Genomic DNA, 15,647 nt, shown 5'->3' on the forward strand with positions numbered 1-15,647 from the left:
TCATAGATTTCTCACCTAAGACGTAGTCAAGATAGGTATTATTCATCCCCGTATACAGAGGAATTGTATCCCATTTATGGATGAGGAAATGGGTTTTAGGAGAATGAAGTATTCTCAAAGTGTAGGTTATTTTTGTATGGAACACAGTGTCCACAAGAGTGACTAAGTCACAAAATAAAGTACAGAGTGGGAGCAATCACTCTAAAAATGTAAGCAAATGATGCTTTAATATTTCTTTCCTGAACAAGTCAGTCATATTTATTATCAATTACTATTAAAATGAAACATTCCTATGTCTGATGGTAGTATTGTCTTAAATAATGTACATATAATGCAATTCAACATGTATTCATTGCTGGCACACTGGGCGGTAGTAGTAGAAATAAGGTCCTGCATGTAAGTATCTAATCACTGTTGCACACCTAAAACTAATACAATATTAAATGTTAACTATAATTTAAAAATTAAAAAAATAACGTCCTGTCTACGGTGGAGCCCAGAGTCTGGTAAAGACAGATTAGAAGTAGGTGAAGAGTATAATGAGTGTCACCAAAAGCAACGTACAGAGTGCCATACACGCCTCTCGTAGAAAAGGATTCACTGAAGGCCTCCCAGAGAAAGCAAAACTAAAATTATTCCTTTTCCTAACATATAGTCCAAAACTAACCAGATCAACTGAATTGGACAAATTGGGAACTATATCAGGTACCAAAACATAACAGTGATAACAAAGATAGAATATATATATATCTTTGTGCATCGGGCTTCTAGTATATATATATATATATACTAGAAGCCCGATGCACAAAGATTCGTGCTAGAATGGCCTTTCCTTTCCCTGGCTGCCGGCACCGCCTTTCCACTCTGGCCCAGCCACTTTCTGCTTAGGCCCTGGAGCCGCCTCTTTCTGCTCTGGGCCCGCCTTCCCACACTGCCCAGAGGCCCTGAGAGACCGGGGGTGGGGCAGAACACCTGCTTCATCACCATGGTGACGACGTAAGCATCCCGCCCAACACCATCACTCGGAGCCTGTGTATGCAAATTAACCGCCATTTTTGTAGGGTTAATTTGTATATCATTCCTGATTGGCTGGTGGTGTAGTGGAGGTACAGTCAATTTACATGTTTGTCTATTATTAGGTAAGATACGTGTGTGTGTGTGTGTGTGTGTGTGTGTGTGTGTGTGTGTGTACACACACACACACTAGAGGCCCGGTGCACGGGTAGGGTCCCTAGGCCTGGCCGGCGATCAGGGTTGATGTGTGGGGTGACTGGTGGTACGATCGGGGGGGGGGGCCCCACTGGCACCCTCCTTGGCTGGCCTGGCACTGCCCGCTTGCTGGCCCTGCCCCCCCGCTGCCGCTGCTGGTTGCCTCCCTCTGTGGGGTGACCAGGGGGCCCTCACTGGTACCCTCCTTGGCTGGCCTGGGGCCTGAGGGCTGGGGGCAGCTCCTGCGTTGAGAGTCTGCCCCCTGATGATCAGTGTCGTTCCACCGGTTGTTCTGCCACTCGGTCAATTTGCTTATTAGGTTTTTATTATATAGGATATTGTTCAGCAGGTTAAGGGAAATATGTATAACGAAAGCACTAAGTGGAAAAAGAAAATCATCATGTTACTTCCTTTCCTTTAAGGTTTTTATTCAGCGAAAATCTGATTTGTGGACACTCAATAAATATGAAATAAGGCTATGAGTAATGATAAAAGCAAGAAAAAAAACACAAGTGAAGTGACAGTGAGCCACAGCTAAGCACTTTCACTTAATTAGGCCATTAACTAAGAGAACAAATGAAATATGCTCATATGTTTAATACTTATTTAGAATGTGCAATGAGGCCAACTTAAAATGCAAATTTTAGTGAGTAAGTTATCTTTTTAAAATTAGTAACTTAGGTGCTCTCCCTCCTGGAAACATGCCCACGCCTTCCCTCTCAGGAAGGCCCCCACGAGACGTGCAAGCAGGGGAGCACTGGGCAGCACAGCTCGTCCTGGACTAACCCCCTGAGCCTGACTCCGAGGCCCCCTTTTCTCTGACTTTCCAGTGAGCTTCTGCTGCTTCCTCTATCCCAGGCCTGTCCTTGTTTCACTGTCCCCAGCTTTAAAAAATATATACTCTGAAAAATAAAAAAGAATTAATAACTTACTTTGCTTCTTTCATTAGTGTTAACTTTTTCCCTATGGGTGCCACCTTTATTTAAAAATTTTTTTTAATCCTCACCCGAGGATATCTTTTCCATTGATTTTTAGAGGGGGGCGGGTGGAGAGAGAGAAACATCCATGTGAGAGAGACACATTGGTTGCTCTATCTACTTTTATTCTAAACTACCTCGTCATAATGTACCAATTATAATGGACCAATCCTTAGAGTCCAAAATAAAATCTGTTGTATTAAAATCAATAAGTACGCCCTGGCTGGTTTGGCTCAATGGATGGAGCGTCGGCCTGCGGACTAAAGGGTCCTGGGTTTGATTCCAGTCAAGGGCACATGTCGGGGTGGTGGGCTCGATCCCCAGTGGGGGGGTCTGCGGGAGGCAGCCGATCAATGATTCTCATCATTGCTGTTTTTGGCTCTCTCTCTCTCCCTTCCTCTCTGAAATCAATAAAAAAATAAAAAATAATAAAATCAATAAGTACAAAGGGTAAGATAACTGACTCCCTCTCTAGGATTGAATGTTTTCTTTCAGAATTCTTCAAAAGAGAGTATGCTAATATTTAATATATTATTCAGGGTGGTACTTACAGAGATATGTGCATATGTAAAAATTGAAATAGTACATTAAGATTAGTGCACTTTATATACTTTACTATACATATTTTATATCTCATTAAAAAAGGCAGGGGAATGTCTAAAACTTGCTGATACAACTTAAAGATATTCCTGTGGCAGAAAGTGGGGGAGTAAGATCCCTAATACTCAGGTTTGATGGGAGAGCTGTAGATCTAAAAACAAGAGAGTAGTAAGTAGCCCTGGCTGGTATTTCTTACTGGTTAGAGCATCAGCCCACATACCAAAGGGTCACAAGGTTCAATTCCCAGTCAAGGACACGTACCTGGGTTAAAGTTTCAATTTCTGGCCGCAGTTGGGGTGTGCATAGGAGGCAAGCAATCAATGTCTCTCTCTTACATTGATGTTTCTCTCTCTCTCCTTCTTCCTTCCTCTCTCTCTTAAGAAAAATCAATAAAAAATTTTAAGTCAATATAAATATTTACAAAAATAAATAAAAGCAATGGAAAAAATATTCTTAATTGTTGTGGTAGGCAACAATCAGGCGTCTGCCCTATGCCACCATCTTGGTCCTCCAGAAGATTCTTAAGTAACCTTATAAATGTGGTTCTGAACAAAAAAATAAATAAAAAAAAATTCTTGGGTGAGGATTAACACAGGAAGGAAGGAAGGAAGGAAGGAAGGAAGGAAGGAAGGAAGGAAGGAAGGAAGGAAGGAAGGAAGGAAGGAAGGAAGGAAGGAAGGAAAACAGAAAGAAAGAGAGGAAACAGAGTGGTAAGTAAAGAGAACACAAATATCAGTGATCTTTAATAGAGATCACAGGCAGCTAAGAAGCCCCTAAGCAGACACAGTGGAGTCCAGTTCCTTACCACAAAATATCTCACCTTTAGGGGGTCATAAGCAGCGAATGTGGCACTGCTTTCCATGTCCTCTCCACACTCAGTTACACGCACTGCTAACAGAGCATGACCCAGAGATTTGGCTGCTACATGTGTACTGGAACAGTGCTTTGGTCCAGGTCTTTGAATACCTGCAAATCAAATAGTATGACTTCAGTAGGGTTACAAGCACTCAGTTCTCAAGGAAATCAGTCTATAGAAATAAAAGAATCGCCCTGGCCGGTGTGGCTCAGTTGTTTGGGCGTCATTCCATGCATCAAAGGGCCTCGGGTTCAATTTCCATCTGGGCACATACCCAGGTTGCAGGCACATACCCAGTAGGGGGCATTCAGGAGGCACTTACTACAAGGGCAGTTGACAGAATAAACCAAAGTATTGTAAAGAAAGGTAATATGTGAATTTATAATATAATTTGTAGTTTCTGAATTGATGATTTGTCCTTTATTTCTAAGACAAAGAAAGAAGAATATAAAAAACTTACTCTCACCTTCTTTGAAAAGAGTAAAAACTCCTTGCTTATCCATGTGTAGATCCAAGGATAAAAGAGAGCAGTCTGAGAATGCGATGGCCTCACTGGTCTCCTTATTTACGTGATACATAGCAATGGGGATTTCTATAAGCTGGCCAATCTCCACATCAGCACGATATGGTAACAGTTCAATTTTGTTCAGTTTCAGGACATATATCTAGAGGAAAAAAATTAATCATTCAAGAAAGTTATGTCAGCCCAGCCAGCATGGCTGGTTGAGCATCGAGTTATGAACCAAAAAGTCATGGTTCGATTTCCAGTCAGCACACATGCCCAGGTTGTGGGCTTGGTCCCCAGTGGGGGGCATGCAGGAGGCAGCCAATAGATGCTTCTCTTTCATCATTGATGTTTCTATCTCTCTCCCCCTCTCCCTTCTTCTCTGAAATCAATAAAAATATTTTTTTAAAAGTCTTAGATCAGTGGTTCACAAACAGCGGCTCGCGAGCCACATGCGAATCTTTGCCCCTTGAGTGTGGCTCTTCCACAAAATACCATGGCCTGGGCGAGTCTATTTTGAAGAAGTGGCATTAGAAGAAGTTTAAGTTTAAAAAATTTGGCTCGCAAAAGAAATTTCAATCATTGTACTGTTGATATTTGGCTCTGTTGACTAATGAGTTTGCTGACCACTGTCTTAGATGAAAGCATTCCTTAAATATTTAAATACAGGAATACATGAACATATATGTGTGTTTTATATACAATATGCATGCACATGTGTGTATGTGTAGAAGGTGCTGAATATGTCACTCATTTCTTTTAATTTTAATTTTTTAATATGTATTTTTTTTATTGATTTCAGAGAGGAAGGGAGAGGGAGAGAGACAGAAACATCAATGATGAGAGAAAATCATTGATCAGCTGTCTCCTGCACACCCCCTACTGGGGATTGAGCCCGCAACCCCACCATGTGCCCTTGACTGGAATCGAACCTGGGACCCTTTAGTCTGCAAGCCGACACTCTATCCACTGAGCTAAACCAGCTAGGGCTTATTTTAAATTTTTTTAAAATATTTTTTTAGCCCTAACTGGTTTGGCTCAGTGGATGGAGCATCAGTCTGCAGACTGAAGGGTCCCGGGTTCGATTCTGGTCAAGGGCATGTACCTTGGTTGCAGGCACATCCCCAGTAGGGGGTCTGCAGGAGGCAGCTGATTGATGTTTCTCTCTCATCGATGTTTCTAACTCTCTATCCCTCTCCCTTCCTCTCTGTAAAAATCAATAATATATATATATTTTTAAATATGTTTTTAGGTCCTAGCCAGCTTGGCTCAGTGGATGAAGTGTCGGCCTATGGAATGAAGGGTCCTGGGCTCGATTTGGTCAAGGGCACATGCCGGGGATACGGGCTTGATCCCAGTGGAGGACATGCATGAGGCAGCCAATCAATGATCCTCTCTCATCACTGATGTTTTTTTTTTTTAAATCAGCTTTCCTTTTTTATTTTATTTTTAAAATATATTTTTATTGATTTCAGAGAGGGAGAGAGAGAGATAGAAACATCAATGATGAGAATCATTGATCAGCTGCCTCTTGCACACCCCCTACTGAGGATCGAGCCCGCAACCCGGGCATGTGCCCTTGACCGGAATTGAACCTGGGAACTGTCAGTCCCCAGGCCTATGCTCTATCCACTGAGCCAAATTGGCTAGGGCATCACTGATGTTTCTATCTCTCTCTCCCTCTCCCTTCCTCTCTGAAATCAATAAAAATATATATTTAAAACAACAAAAAATAATATTTTTATTGGTTTACTATATGGCCCTTTACAGAAAAAGTTTGTTCACCTCTAATATAGATCAATTCCTCTTTCTTGATAGCTTTAAAATTTTTTATTTATTGATTGATTTGAGAAAGAGAGAGGAAGGTGGGAGAGAGAGAAAGAGAGCGGGAAATATCAAATTTTTGTTCCACTTATTTATGCATTCATTGGTTGATTCTTTTTTTTTTTTTAAATACGTTTCACTGATTTTTTACAGAGAGGAAGGGAGAGGGATAGAGTTAGAAACATCGATCAGCTGCCTCCTGCACACCTCCCACTGGGGACGTGCCCACAACCAAGGTACATGCCCTTGACTGGAATCAAACCTGGGACCCTCCCGTCTACAGGCCAACATTCTATCCACTGAGCCAAACCGGTCAGGGCTCATTGGTTGATTCTTATATATTCTTTTATATGCCCTGACTGGAGATGGAACCCACAACCTTGGCATATTGGGATGATGCTCTAACTGAGCTACCGGGCAGGGCCATATCTTTTAAAAAAGATCTTTTATTTTGTCTTTGCTTAAATGTGTTACTGTACTTAAATTTAGACAGCAAAAAAAGAAAAGAGAAGAAATAAATTTAGGCAGTAGTATCTCAGGAGTAATAAGAAGGTTCTTTGGAGAGTTGTTTACCTTCATTTCTCCGTATCGAAAAGGATTTTGTACATCTCGGGCCACAACAGTACTGTTGCCTCTGACCTGACCAGCAGTCACCACTCCTTTTGTGGTTACCATGGCCACTGTTTCGTTAGAAGAGGCCCAGGTGAAGTTGCCACTGCCACCCTCTACCTGTGAAAAAATACCACCTTATATTTAATTACTATAGGAGAAAAATGTAATTTACATGGAGACGTAAAATGTGGTAAAGTTTGAGAAATACTAAAAATATATAATGAATTATTTCTGGACACATGAGGAAACTGATGTCCTAGTAAAAAGGGGAAGATAAATGCTAAAAGGAGATTATTAATGGCAGTGTCACAAAATGTCAAAAAGGGCACAAAGAAGCTTAATAAAACTGATAAAACTCACAAGGAGCCCAGCTGGTGGGGTTCAGTGGTTAAGTGTTGACCCATGAACCAGGAGGTCACGGTTCGGTTCCAGGTCAGAGCACATGCCTGGTTTGCCAGCTCGATCCCCAATAGGGGGCATGCAGGAGGCAGCCAATTGATGCTTCTCTTTCATCTTTGACATTTCTATCTCTCTCCCTCTCCCTTCATCTTTCTCTAAAATAACTAAAAACATATCTAGGGGGAAAAAAACTCACAAGGAAAGAATAAATGGAGGAGAGACAGAAAGTATACCTAGTTTTGTAAGGATGACACTATTCAAGAGCATAATTTGGTTGTCACCAAAAAATCTGAGTTATACTATTAGGACTAGGGGGAAATGAATTTAACATTAGCCAAATTTCAAAAAATTAAGCTATCACAGAAACTGAATTATCTCTTTGTGAAACCTCATTTTATAAGACAGTATACCTGTACTTTATAACGATATAACATTCCCATAGGATAATGAGGAAATGCCAAGTAGTTGGGGGTAAGCTTGATGGGTAAATAAATCTTCACTTCTTGCTGATGTACAATTGGAAGTTTTATAGGCTGAATATTTTTATTCTAGAAGAGCAAAAAAAAGGAAGCAAAAGAGCTTTTATGAGGATTCTTCATATAATACACATTCATATTCAAAGCACCAGAACATGGTGTGCTAATGAATTACTCAACCAGTTTCTATATATAAAAGAAACAAATGTCCCTATTCATTAAAGAAGCACAACTACTGTGGTTCATTAATAATGAAAGGAATTTTGCTAAACCCAAAATAAGTATCACAATCAGGGAAACTAGTTAAAGTTTCCTGAAATAAAAGTTTTATCAACATAGGGAAGGAAATCATAATTTCAGAAAGAAAGACACTTCAACACTCATCAGTTAAGTACATGAACTCTAAAGGCAAAGGGATATTACAAACTATTCATAATAAAAGAAAGAGAACATTTTGCCCTAACTGGTTTGGCTCAGTGGATAGATCGTCAGCCTTCAGACTGAAAGGTCCCAGGTTCAATTCTGGTCAAGGGCATGTACCTTGGTTGTGGGCACATCCCCAATAGGGGGTGTGCAGGAGGCGGCTGATCGATGTTTCTCTCTCATTGATGTTTCTAACTCTCTATCCCTCTCCCTTCCTCTCTGTAAAAAAATCAATAAAATATATTTTTTTTTAAAAAAAAAGAAAGAGAACATCTAAAGATGCTGGGGGGAGCCCAGCCGGCATGGCTCAGTGATTGAGCGCTGACCTCTGAACCAGGAGGTCATGGTTCAATTCCCAGTCAGGGCACATGCCCAGGTTGCAGGCTCGATATCCAGTAGGGGGCATGCAGGAGGCAGACAATCAATGATTCCCTCTCATCATTGATATTACTCTCTCTTTCTCCCTCTTCCTCCCTCTCTGAAACCAATAAAAACATATAAAGGAACTTCAAGTTATATAAATATACAATAACCATAAAATGTAGATACATGCAATAACGCAGATTGGAATAGAAAATTTATAGAGGTATAAACTACTAAGTATACTGTTTATCAGTTTTTTTGGTGTTTTTTTATCCTTACCTAAGGATATGTTGATTGATTTTAGAGAGAGAAGAAGGGAGAAAGAAGAGAGGGATAGAGAGAAACATCGATGTGGGAGGCAAGAGTTGTCGCTTGTATACCCCATGACTCGAGATCAACCCATAACCTAGATATGTGTGCCCTGACTGACAATCGAACCCATACCCTTTTGGTGTATGGGACCATGCTCCAACCAACTGAGCCACACGACCAGAGCTGTTTATCAGTTTTTTATTTTTTGTGAAAGATAAAGGTGGAATATGCCATATATCTGCTTGCAAAACAAGAAGTTACCAAGATTCATCAGTATTCTCAGAACTCAAAGAAGTCCTTTTAGTTCCTACCTGGGAAATGATGGAAGTCAGGGATGCATTTATCACCACAACACCATCTTTTAGGGTTTTCACTACGTGGTAAGATCCATTCACAGTCGTTAGCTGCTCTTCAAAGTATTCCTTTAGGAACTGGCATGTAATCCTGACATTCTGAAAATCAGCCCAACAGCAACACAAACCTGAAGAAATGCTTTTTCCCTAAAGCCATCTTAATCCCAAAGCATTAAAGAAAGAGAAAAAAAGTGTGGCTCTGCATTCTGGGGATAAAGAAATAAAAATAGGGCACTCTTTCCCCCTCCCCACGTGGGAGCCTATACTTGTTCTTCAATAAAATCTCCACCTTTGCTATTAAAAATAAATAAATAAAAACAAAATTTTTGCTCTGCCTCATGGAAATTCTAAGTCGGAAAGATGTAATTCTAATGTGGTGCTAGTTTTTGAAAGATTCACTAATGGCAAGTAATCAGAAATAGAAGGAGTCAAGCTGAGGTAAATTTTAGTGGGATGTGCCATTCCATAAGTTGACAGTGGGGGGAGAGGGGAAATGCTGGAGAGTGAATAGAACACTTCATCTGATGTTCACACTACTGCTCTCACCCTACAATACTGTGCTAACCATCTCTGAAGTGAAGCTGTAGAATGAGGATCCCCTCCAAAGCATTACCACTTCAGTTCTTTCCTATAATTCTGACCAAATTATATATTTTACTTCTGGCTTAGCATTCCTCAAGGACAGAACTATTTAATAATAATAATAATGAAGTAGTAACTTGCATTTCCAAAGGTAAAATCTGGAAGCAAAAGCAAATAAAAAGGTACAAGGGGCTAGAAAAATACAAGAGAGACTCACATCTGAAATATAGACCTTTGTGCTGCTTTTATCAAACACTTCTACCGTGATGACATACACCTGTCCCACCTCTAGACTCCATCGGCCTCCAGGCTGGACTGTGAAACCTACATACACATCAAGAAACAAAAATATTAGGAGAGTTTCCAAAGTAGATCCTGCAGTTCACTCTATCAAATTGTATAACAATCTGGGGTTCCAAAGATGCTGGCTTAACTGAGCTCAGGTACAAAGAAATACTCCCAGTTATATCTGCACATAAAAACAAACCACAATTGTCAGGCAAGATTTTAGATTCTTTCAGTTAGACTCATTGTTTCAAATGGTCTAAAGACATTCAGATTCTCTCTCTCTCTCCTTTTTTTAATCCTCACCTGAGGGTATTTTTCCATTGTTTTTAGAGAGAGGGAAAGACCGAGAGAAATAACGATGTGAGAGAAACACATCAATTGATTGTCTCCTGCAAAGCCCCGACCAGGGCCCCAGCCGTGCTCCTGACTGGAATCGAACCCAGGATCTTTCGGTCCACAGGCCAACACTCTACCCACTGAATCAAACCGGATAGAGCGACATTTGGATTCTTTTTCTCTTGTATAAAGTCTCTTTTCCTAACCCAATATTGCATTACATGGATCTTTATATTTTCCACAATCTGTTTCACTCTTACAGACAGCATATAACCAGAACAATGTATGAAAAAATGTCAAAGTAAGGTTGAATTTGTAATTAATTAGGTCTCAAAATGAAGGTTAAAGAAGCGCTATCATTTTCAATATGTTCATTTTAGCTATTTAGCTTTCAGAAAATTGTTATCTAAAAATACCTAAAAATCCAGGTTGCACAACATATATGGTGCAATTTGGAAGTCCAGACACAGAGCGCATATGGACATCTTAATTTTTGCTTAAGGAAATCATATAAACCAAAGTTGGGTGAAAAGAGAAATGTGTGCTACACCAAAGGGAAAAAAATGAACCCACAAACAAAACTTCTACCTTTAACTATCCCTTGAAAAGCAAAAACCTAAATGTGTACACTTCTGAGAAAAATATGAGGGACTCAATAATCACATGAATCAGGTATTCTTGAATTTCAAATTTGAGAAAAATGGAATGAGAGAAAAAAGGCCATGCTCCACGCTTTTAATATTCATTTAGCTGCAGGACCCTTTTTCCAAATAAACTTACACCGAAGCCCATTATGGGAAGCAGGACAAAGTGGCATGGCTCTGGCTGAAGGAATGAACAGGGTGATAGAGGAATAGGGAGAGGCATGACTTGCCATTCAGCCTTGAGCTCTGCAGACTTTTAAAAAACCACTAATTGAGGCGCTCTCCCTTCTGGGAGCACCCACGCCTTTCTTCCCTCTCAGGCGTGTTATCTCCTAAACTCTAATGGTCCCCAGGAGACTTGCAACCAGGGGAGCAATGGGCAGCAGCGGCTCGTCCTGGACTAACCCCCCTGAACCTGTCTCCAAGGCCCCCTTTTCTCTGACTTTCTAGGAGCAAAGCAGCCCCACCTAGGATCTCCTGCTGCTTCTTCTACCCTAAGTCCTTCCTTGTTTCACTGTCCCCAGCTTTAATAAATGTCCTCTCTCTCAAAAAAAAAATAAATAAATCATGAATTGATTTTCTAATATCTGCAGCAAATCTGTAACACCAAAATGCTTTCTCCTCCCACTGAAGTTACTTCTGGGTCACTTATACACCATACTACCCATTATCCTCTTCATTTGAAGTTAAATTCTAGCAGAAATACAAATTTATTCTTCTACCCACTATACAGATCTAATTAGGAACATAATTCCCTCTCAAAAATATACTGCATCCACAAGCTAAGCAAAAAGTATTTCTGGACTTTCTTGTTTACACTACCTTTTTTCCCCTTTGTTTTTCAATAAAGATTTAAAAAATAAAAAAGTATTTCTGCTCTGAGAAACATATAACTGGAAACAGAAAACTCATTAATTCAAAGTACACTAATTTAGAAATTGTATTAATTCCATTCACTAGACTATAATTTCTCACTATATTATCTATAGTGATAACATAAATAAAAAATATTTACTCTATTTGAAGAATCAAACTTTTATTTTAAAATGTTTTTTTTAATTGATTTCAGATATAGAAAGGGAGGAGGAGAGAAACATCAATGATGAGAGAGAATCAGCTGCTTCCTGCACACCCCCTACTGGGGATCGAGCCTGCAACCTGGGCATGTGCTCTGACTGGGAATTGAACTGTGAACTCCTGGCTCATAGGTGGACATTCAACCACTGAGCCACACCAGCCGGGTGAACCTTCTTTAAACATGGCAAACATGCTCCTGTTTCAGAACCTTTGCAATTTTTACTTCCTCTTCCTGGAGCTCTTTTACCCAGATATCCAAATGGCTTACTGCTACAATGTCACCTTATCAAAGACTTCCTTAACTACCCTGAGTAAAATAGTCTGTATCCCCAGAGCTTAGAATAATGTTGAGCATATGGTATAGGAATATAATATTTGCTGAATAAATTAATTTCTTTCAGATTCAAATATTCAAAAATAGGAAATATTTCAAAATCAAACACTGAGATATGAAATCCAAATGCTTCAATTTTCTGAGAATTTAAATCTTCATTCTGTTTTATTTCCATCAACTTTAATAGAGCTCTAGGTGTCTCTGTTATATCCTTACAGAGCAGGTTTGGTGAATTTTTAAAAATTACTCTCAACTTGCCTTGGCCAGGTGGCTCAGTTGGGTGTAGCATCATCCCATACACCAAAAAGGTTTGGGTTTGATTCCAGTCAGAGCACATATATAGGTTTTGGGTTCAATCCCCTGTTGGGGTGCCTATAGGAGGCAACTGATCCCTGTTTCTCTCTCACATCAATGTTTCTCTCTCCCTCTCTCTCTGTCTCAAATCAATAAAAACATATCTTTGGGTGAGGATTAAAAAAATTACTCTCAACTCAACAAATATTAATCATCTTTTCTCAATTATTCATGTGAAAACAACAAATTAATAAAATTCACACACAAGTTCCTCCAAACTGTTTTCCTCAGTCTCATAATGTGATTGAGGTTGCAAATAAGCACTAAAGTCAACAGATACTAAGCTCCATCCAACTACTTCTCTTCCTGTTGTTAGAAAGTATAACAATAATAATTTACAGTTCTTGTTAAAAATAAAACCTATAGAAAATTATGTGTAGTGGTATTATAATCACTCAACAAATTATTTTACCAAGGAGCATTTCTAGCATGCTCAGGGAAAGATATATTGGCAGCTAAAACTTCAACAAAAGGATACTTTTATGTACAAAAATAAGATTAGTTTGGCCCAGTTGGATGGCAGTCACAATGGCTGTTTTCTCATCCAGTAAAGCCACTTTCCCAGAAAAAGATTCATTATGTGCAACTTTATGGTTTTGTAATTCCAGTGTATAATGTTCCAGGGGAAATCCCATCTCTGTAAAACATGAAAGATACATAAATATAATGAGAGCAGCCATTCCAACAGATAATAGTACATTGTTGGATTATAAAAGGAAAATCAAGAAGCAGGCCTAGATAAGAGTATGTATGATCTGTTCCTACTTTACTTTCCACTATGATGAATTTCTACATGTAGCCGTTTGGGGAGGGTACTATGAGTTTATTGTTGGTATTACTTGTATTCTTACAAACCAGAAAACGGAGAGTAGCAGAAGGAATCCCCACTAGGTAAGTTAGGAAAGAATTAATATTAATGGGTCAATGCACACTTTATAAGTTCAATGGGATTTTTGGAGTCAATAGAATATTCAGTTTTCAGTTACCGAACTGAGTTTTTCAAGAAACTTTTGCCAAGATAATTCATATCCTTTCTGGTAAAGTTTCTTCCCTTGCCCTGCAGAAGCTAGTAAGTTTTTGGTTGTTTTAATGGAGAACTCATATGCCTATGGTTAGTGAAGCTAAGTAGCCAAACTACAGCATTTAATCTGTTTAAGACATGTCCAGTATTGGCTCTAAGAGAGCAATTAGAGAAAACTTTATTACAAAATCTAAAAGCATGTGCATACATAACGTGGAGCTGCTTCTCAGCAGAAAGGATTTGGGAAATGTCAGTCTTAGGAAATGTTAAATCACCTTACCTGTCACTCGTCCCTGAACCATTTTTGCAACCCGGTATTTAATACATGTTCCTACTAAGAGATAAATATCATGGGATGGCACAAGAAATACATTCTCCAAAACAAGCAGACGTATCACTGCTGCGGTCACTTTCTAAAAGAGGAAAAAAATAATTTCCAAACTTGAGGCAAAATCCTCAAGGCCATCTTCCTTGTTAAAAGCTTTATAAAGATTTTTAAAAATGCTTTCCTAATCACAAATCATAATTTCAGTTAGCCATAAAAAAATGACCATGAATCTTAATACTATATTAACTTTCTAAGTCATTTACTAACTTTCTAAGTCACTTATTTTCTAAATCACTCAAACTAAGAATAAAAAATGACGAGCCTTCTAAAGGAAAAGAGTAGGTAAATAAAATGACAAGTATGCTGAAACGAGAAACGGTAAGATTTCACTGTTATGCCACAGAAATCTTTTTAACCAACCACGAACTGTCTTTCCAGATTAAGTTGAACATTGATTCTTGTGAAGGCTTACCCAACACAAGGCTAGTAGGCTGCCCTCTAGGATACCTATACACTTGTGTTCCTGCCACTTGCAGTAAATGCTAATCACAAGACAATTTTTTCCCCAAATCTATTTATGCCAGTAGCACTTCTATATATATAAAAGGCTACATGACTGTCCGACCGTCAGACTGGCTGGTACCTATGATGGGCCCTGACCACCAGGGGGCAGATGCTTAACGCAGGAGCTGCTGAGCTGCAGTGACTTGGCAGAGGCGGTTCATGGGTGATGCACCCCAGAACCAGAGAGGAGGGAGCCCGATTCCTTGCGGGGCAGCACGATTCCACCTTCGGCTGTGGGGTTATGTTGTTGCTGTGGCACTGTTAGCTCTGAATCTGGTTTACTGCACACTTGAGTTTGCGTTCCCCACCCTGTACGGCAGCAACTTTGCAGAGTGCCCTCTCACACTCCGGGACCCCTTGGGGATGTCGAAGAGCCGGTTTTGGCCCTATCCCCACAGGCCAGACTGAGGGACCCCACCTGCCAGAGGGACCCAGCTCATTCCACAGATGCCCTTCAAGCCACAGTGCCACCACAAGAATGTAATTAATTTCCTTAGAATGTGCACAAATCCGTGCACTGGGCCACTAGTTTAATTATAAACCACTTAAAAAATAAACCATGAATGCAAAAATAGAACAGTTGTGCCCTAACCAGTTTGGCTCAGTGGATAGAGCGTCAGCCTGCGGACTCAAGGGTCCCAGGTTCGATTCTGGTCAAGGGCATGTACCTTGGTTGCGGGCACATCCCCAGAAGGAAGTGTGCAGGAGGCAGTTGATCAATGTTTCTAACTCTCTATTCCTTTCTGTAAAAAATCAATAAAATATATGGGGGAAAAATAGAACAGTTGTTTCTACAAAAAATTTAAACCTTTCTTTCAATTGATTTGAGAGAAAGAAAAAAACACACACATTGATTTTGTGTTCCACTCATTTATGCATTCATTGGTTGATTCTTGTATGTGCCCTGACTGGGGATTGAAATCACAACCTTGGCATATTGAGACTATGCTCTAACCAAATGAAGTGCAAAAAAATTTAAAAGTTTTGAAAAGTTAAAAGCAAACTGCTAAAATGTGCTATTAAATTGGGTTTAGGTGAGAAATGTAAAAATCCTTGAAAAATATGGAATTATGTATTCAAATTGCTTCACAAGTCTGATTTTTCACTTTACTATAAAATGAAAAGAAGAAACTAGAAACCAATTTATACAAGAAACAGTATGTATAGTTCTAACCAGTGAACTCATGATCAAAGAAAGGTCTTGGACCTA

The 15,647-nt window shown here is 39.6% G+C and overlaps 1 protein-coding gene across 2 annotated transcripts in view; it reads right to left on the reverse strand.

The window, feature by feature from the left end:
* Positions 1 to 15,647, reverse strand: part of NUP210L (nucleoporin 210 like) — a 58,419-nt gene that overhangs the window by 31,468 nt on the left and 11,304 nt on the right. For both annotated transcript variants that reach the window (XM_079761586.1, XM_079761585.1), the window contains exons 6-14: positions 13,826 to 13,958; positions 13,003 to 13,161; positions 10,532 to 10,600; positions 9,709 to 9,815; positions 8,868 to 9,008; positions 7,393 to 7,530; positions 6,545 to 6,700; positions 4,109 to 4,307; positions 3,607 to 3,752 (exon numbers count right to left, since the gene is read on the reverse strand). In XM_079761586.1, coding sequence (XP_079617712.1) covers positions 3,607 to 3,752; positions 4,109 to 4,307; positions 6,545 to 6,700; positions 7,393 to 7,530; positions 8,868 to 9,008; positions 9,709 to 9,815; positions 10,532 to 10,600; positions 13,003 to 13,161; positions 13,826 to 13,958 — 1,248 coding nt within the window. The remainder of the gene's footprint in view (positions 1 to 3,606; positions 3,753 to 4,108; positions 4,308 to 6,544; positions 6,701 to 7,392; positions 7,531 to 8,867; positions 9,009 to 9,708; positions 9,816 to 10,531; positions 10,601 to 13,002; positions 13,162 to 13,825; positions 13,959 to 15,647) is intronic.

The sequence above is a fragment of the Cnephaeus nilssonii genome, assembly GCF_951640355.1.
Source record: "Cnephaeus nilssonii genome assembly, chromosome: 21".
In the NCBI taxonomy this organism is placed as follows: Eukaryota; Metazoa; Chordata; class Mammalia; order Chiroptera; family Vespertilionidae; genus Cnephaeus; species Cnephaeus nilssonii.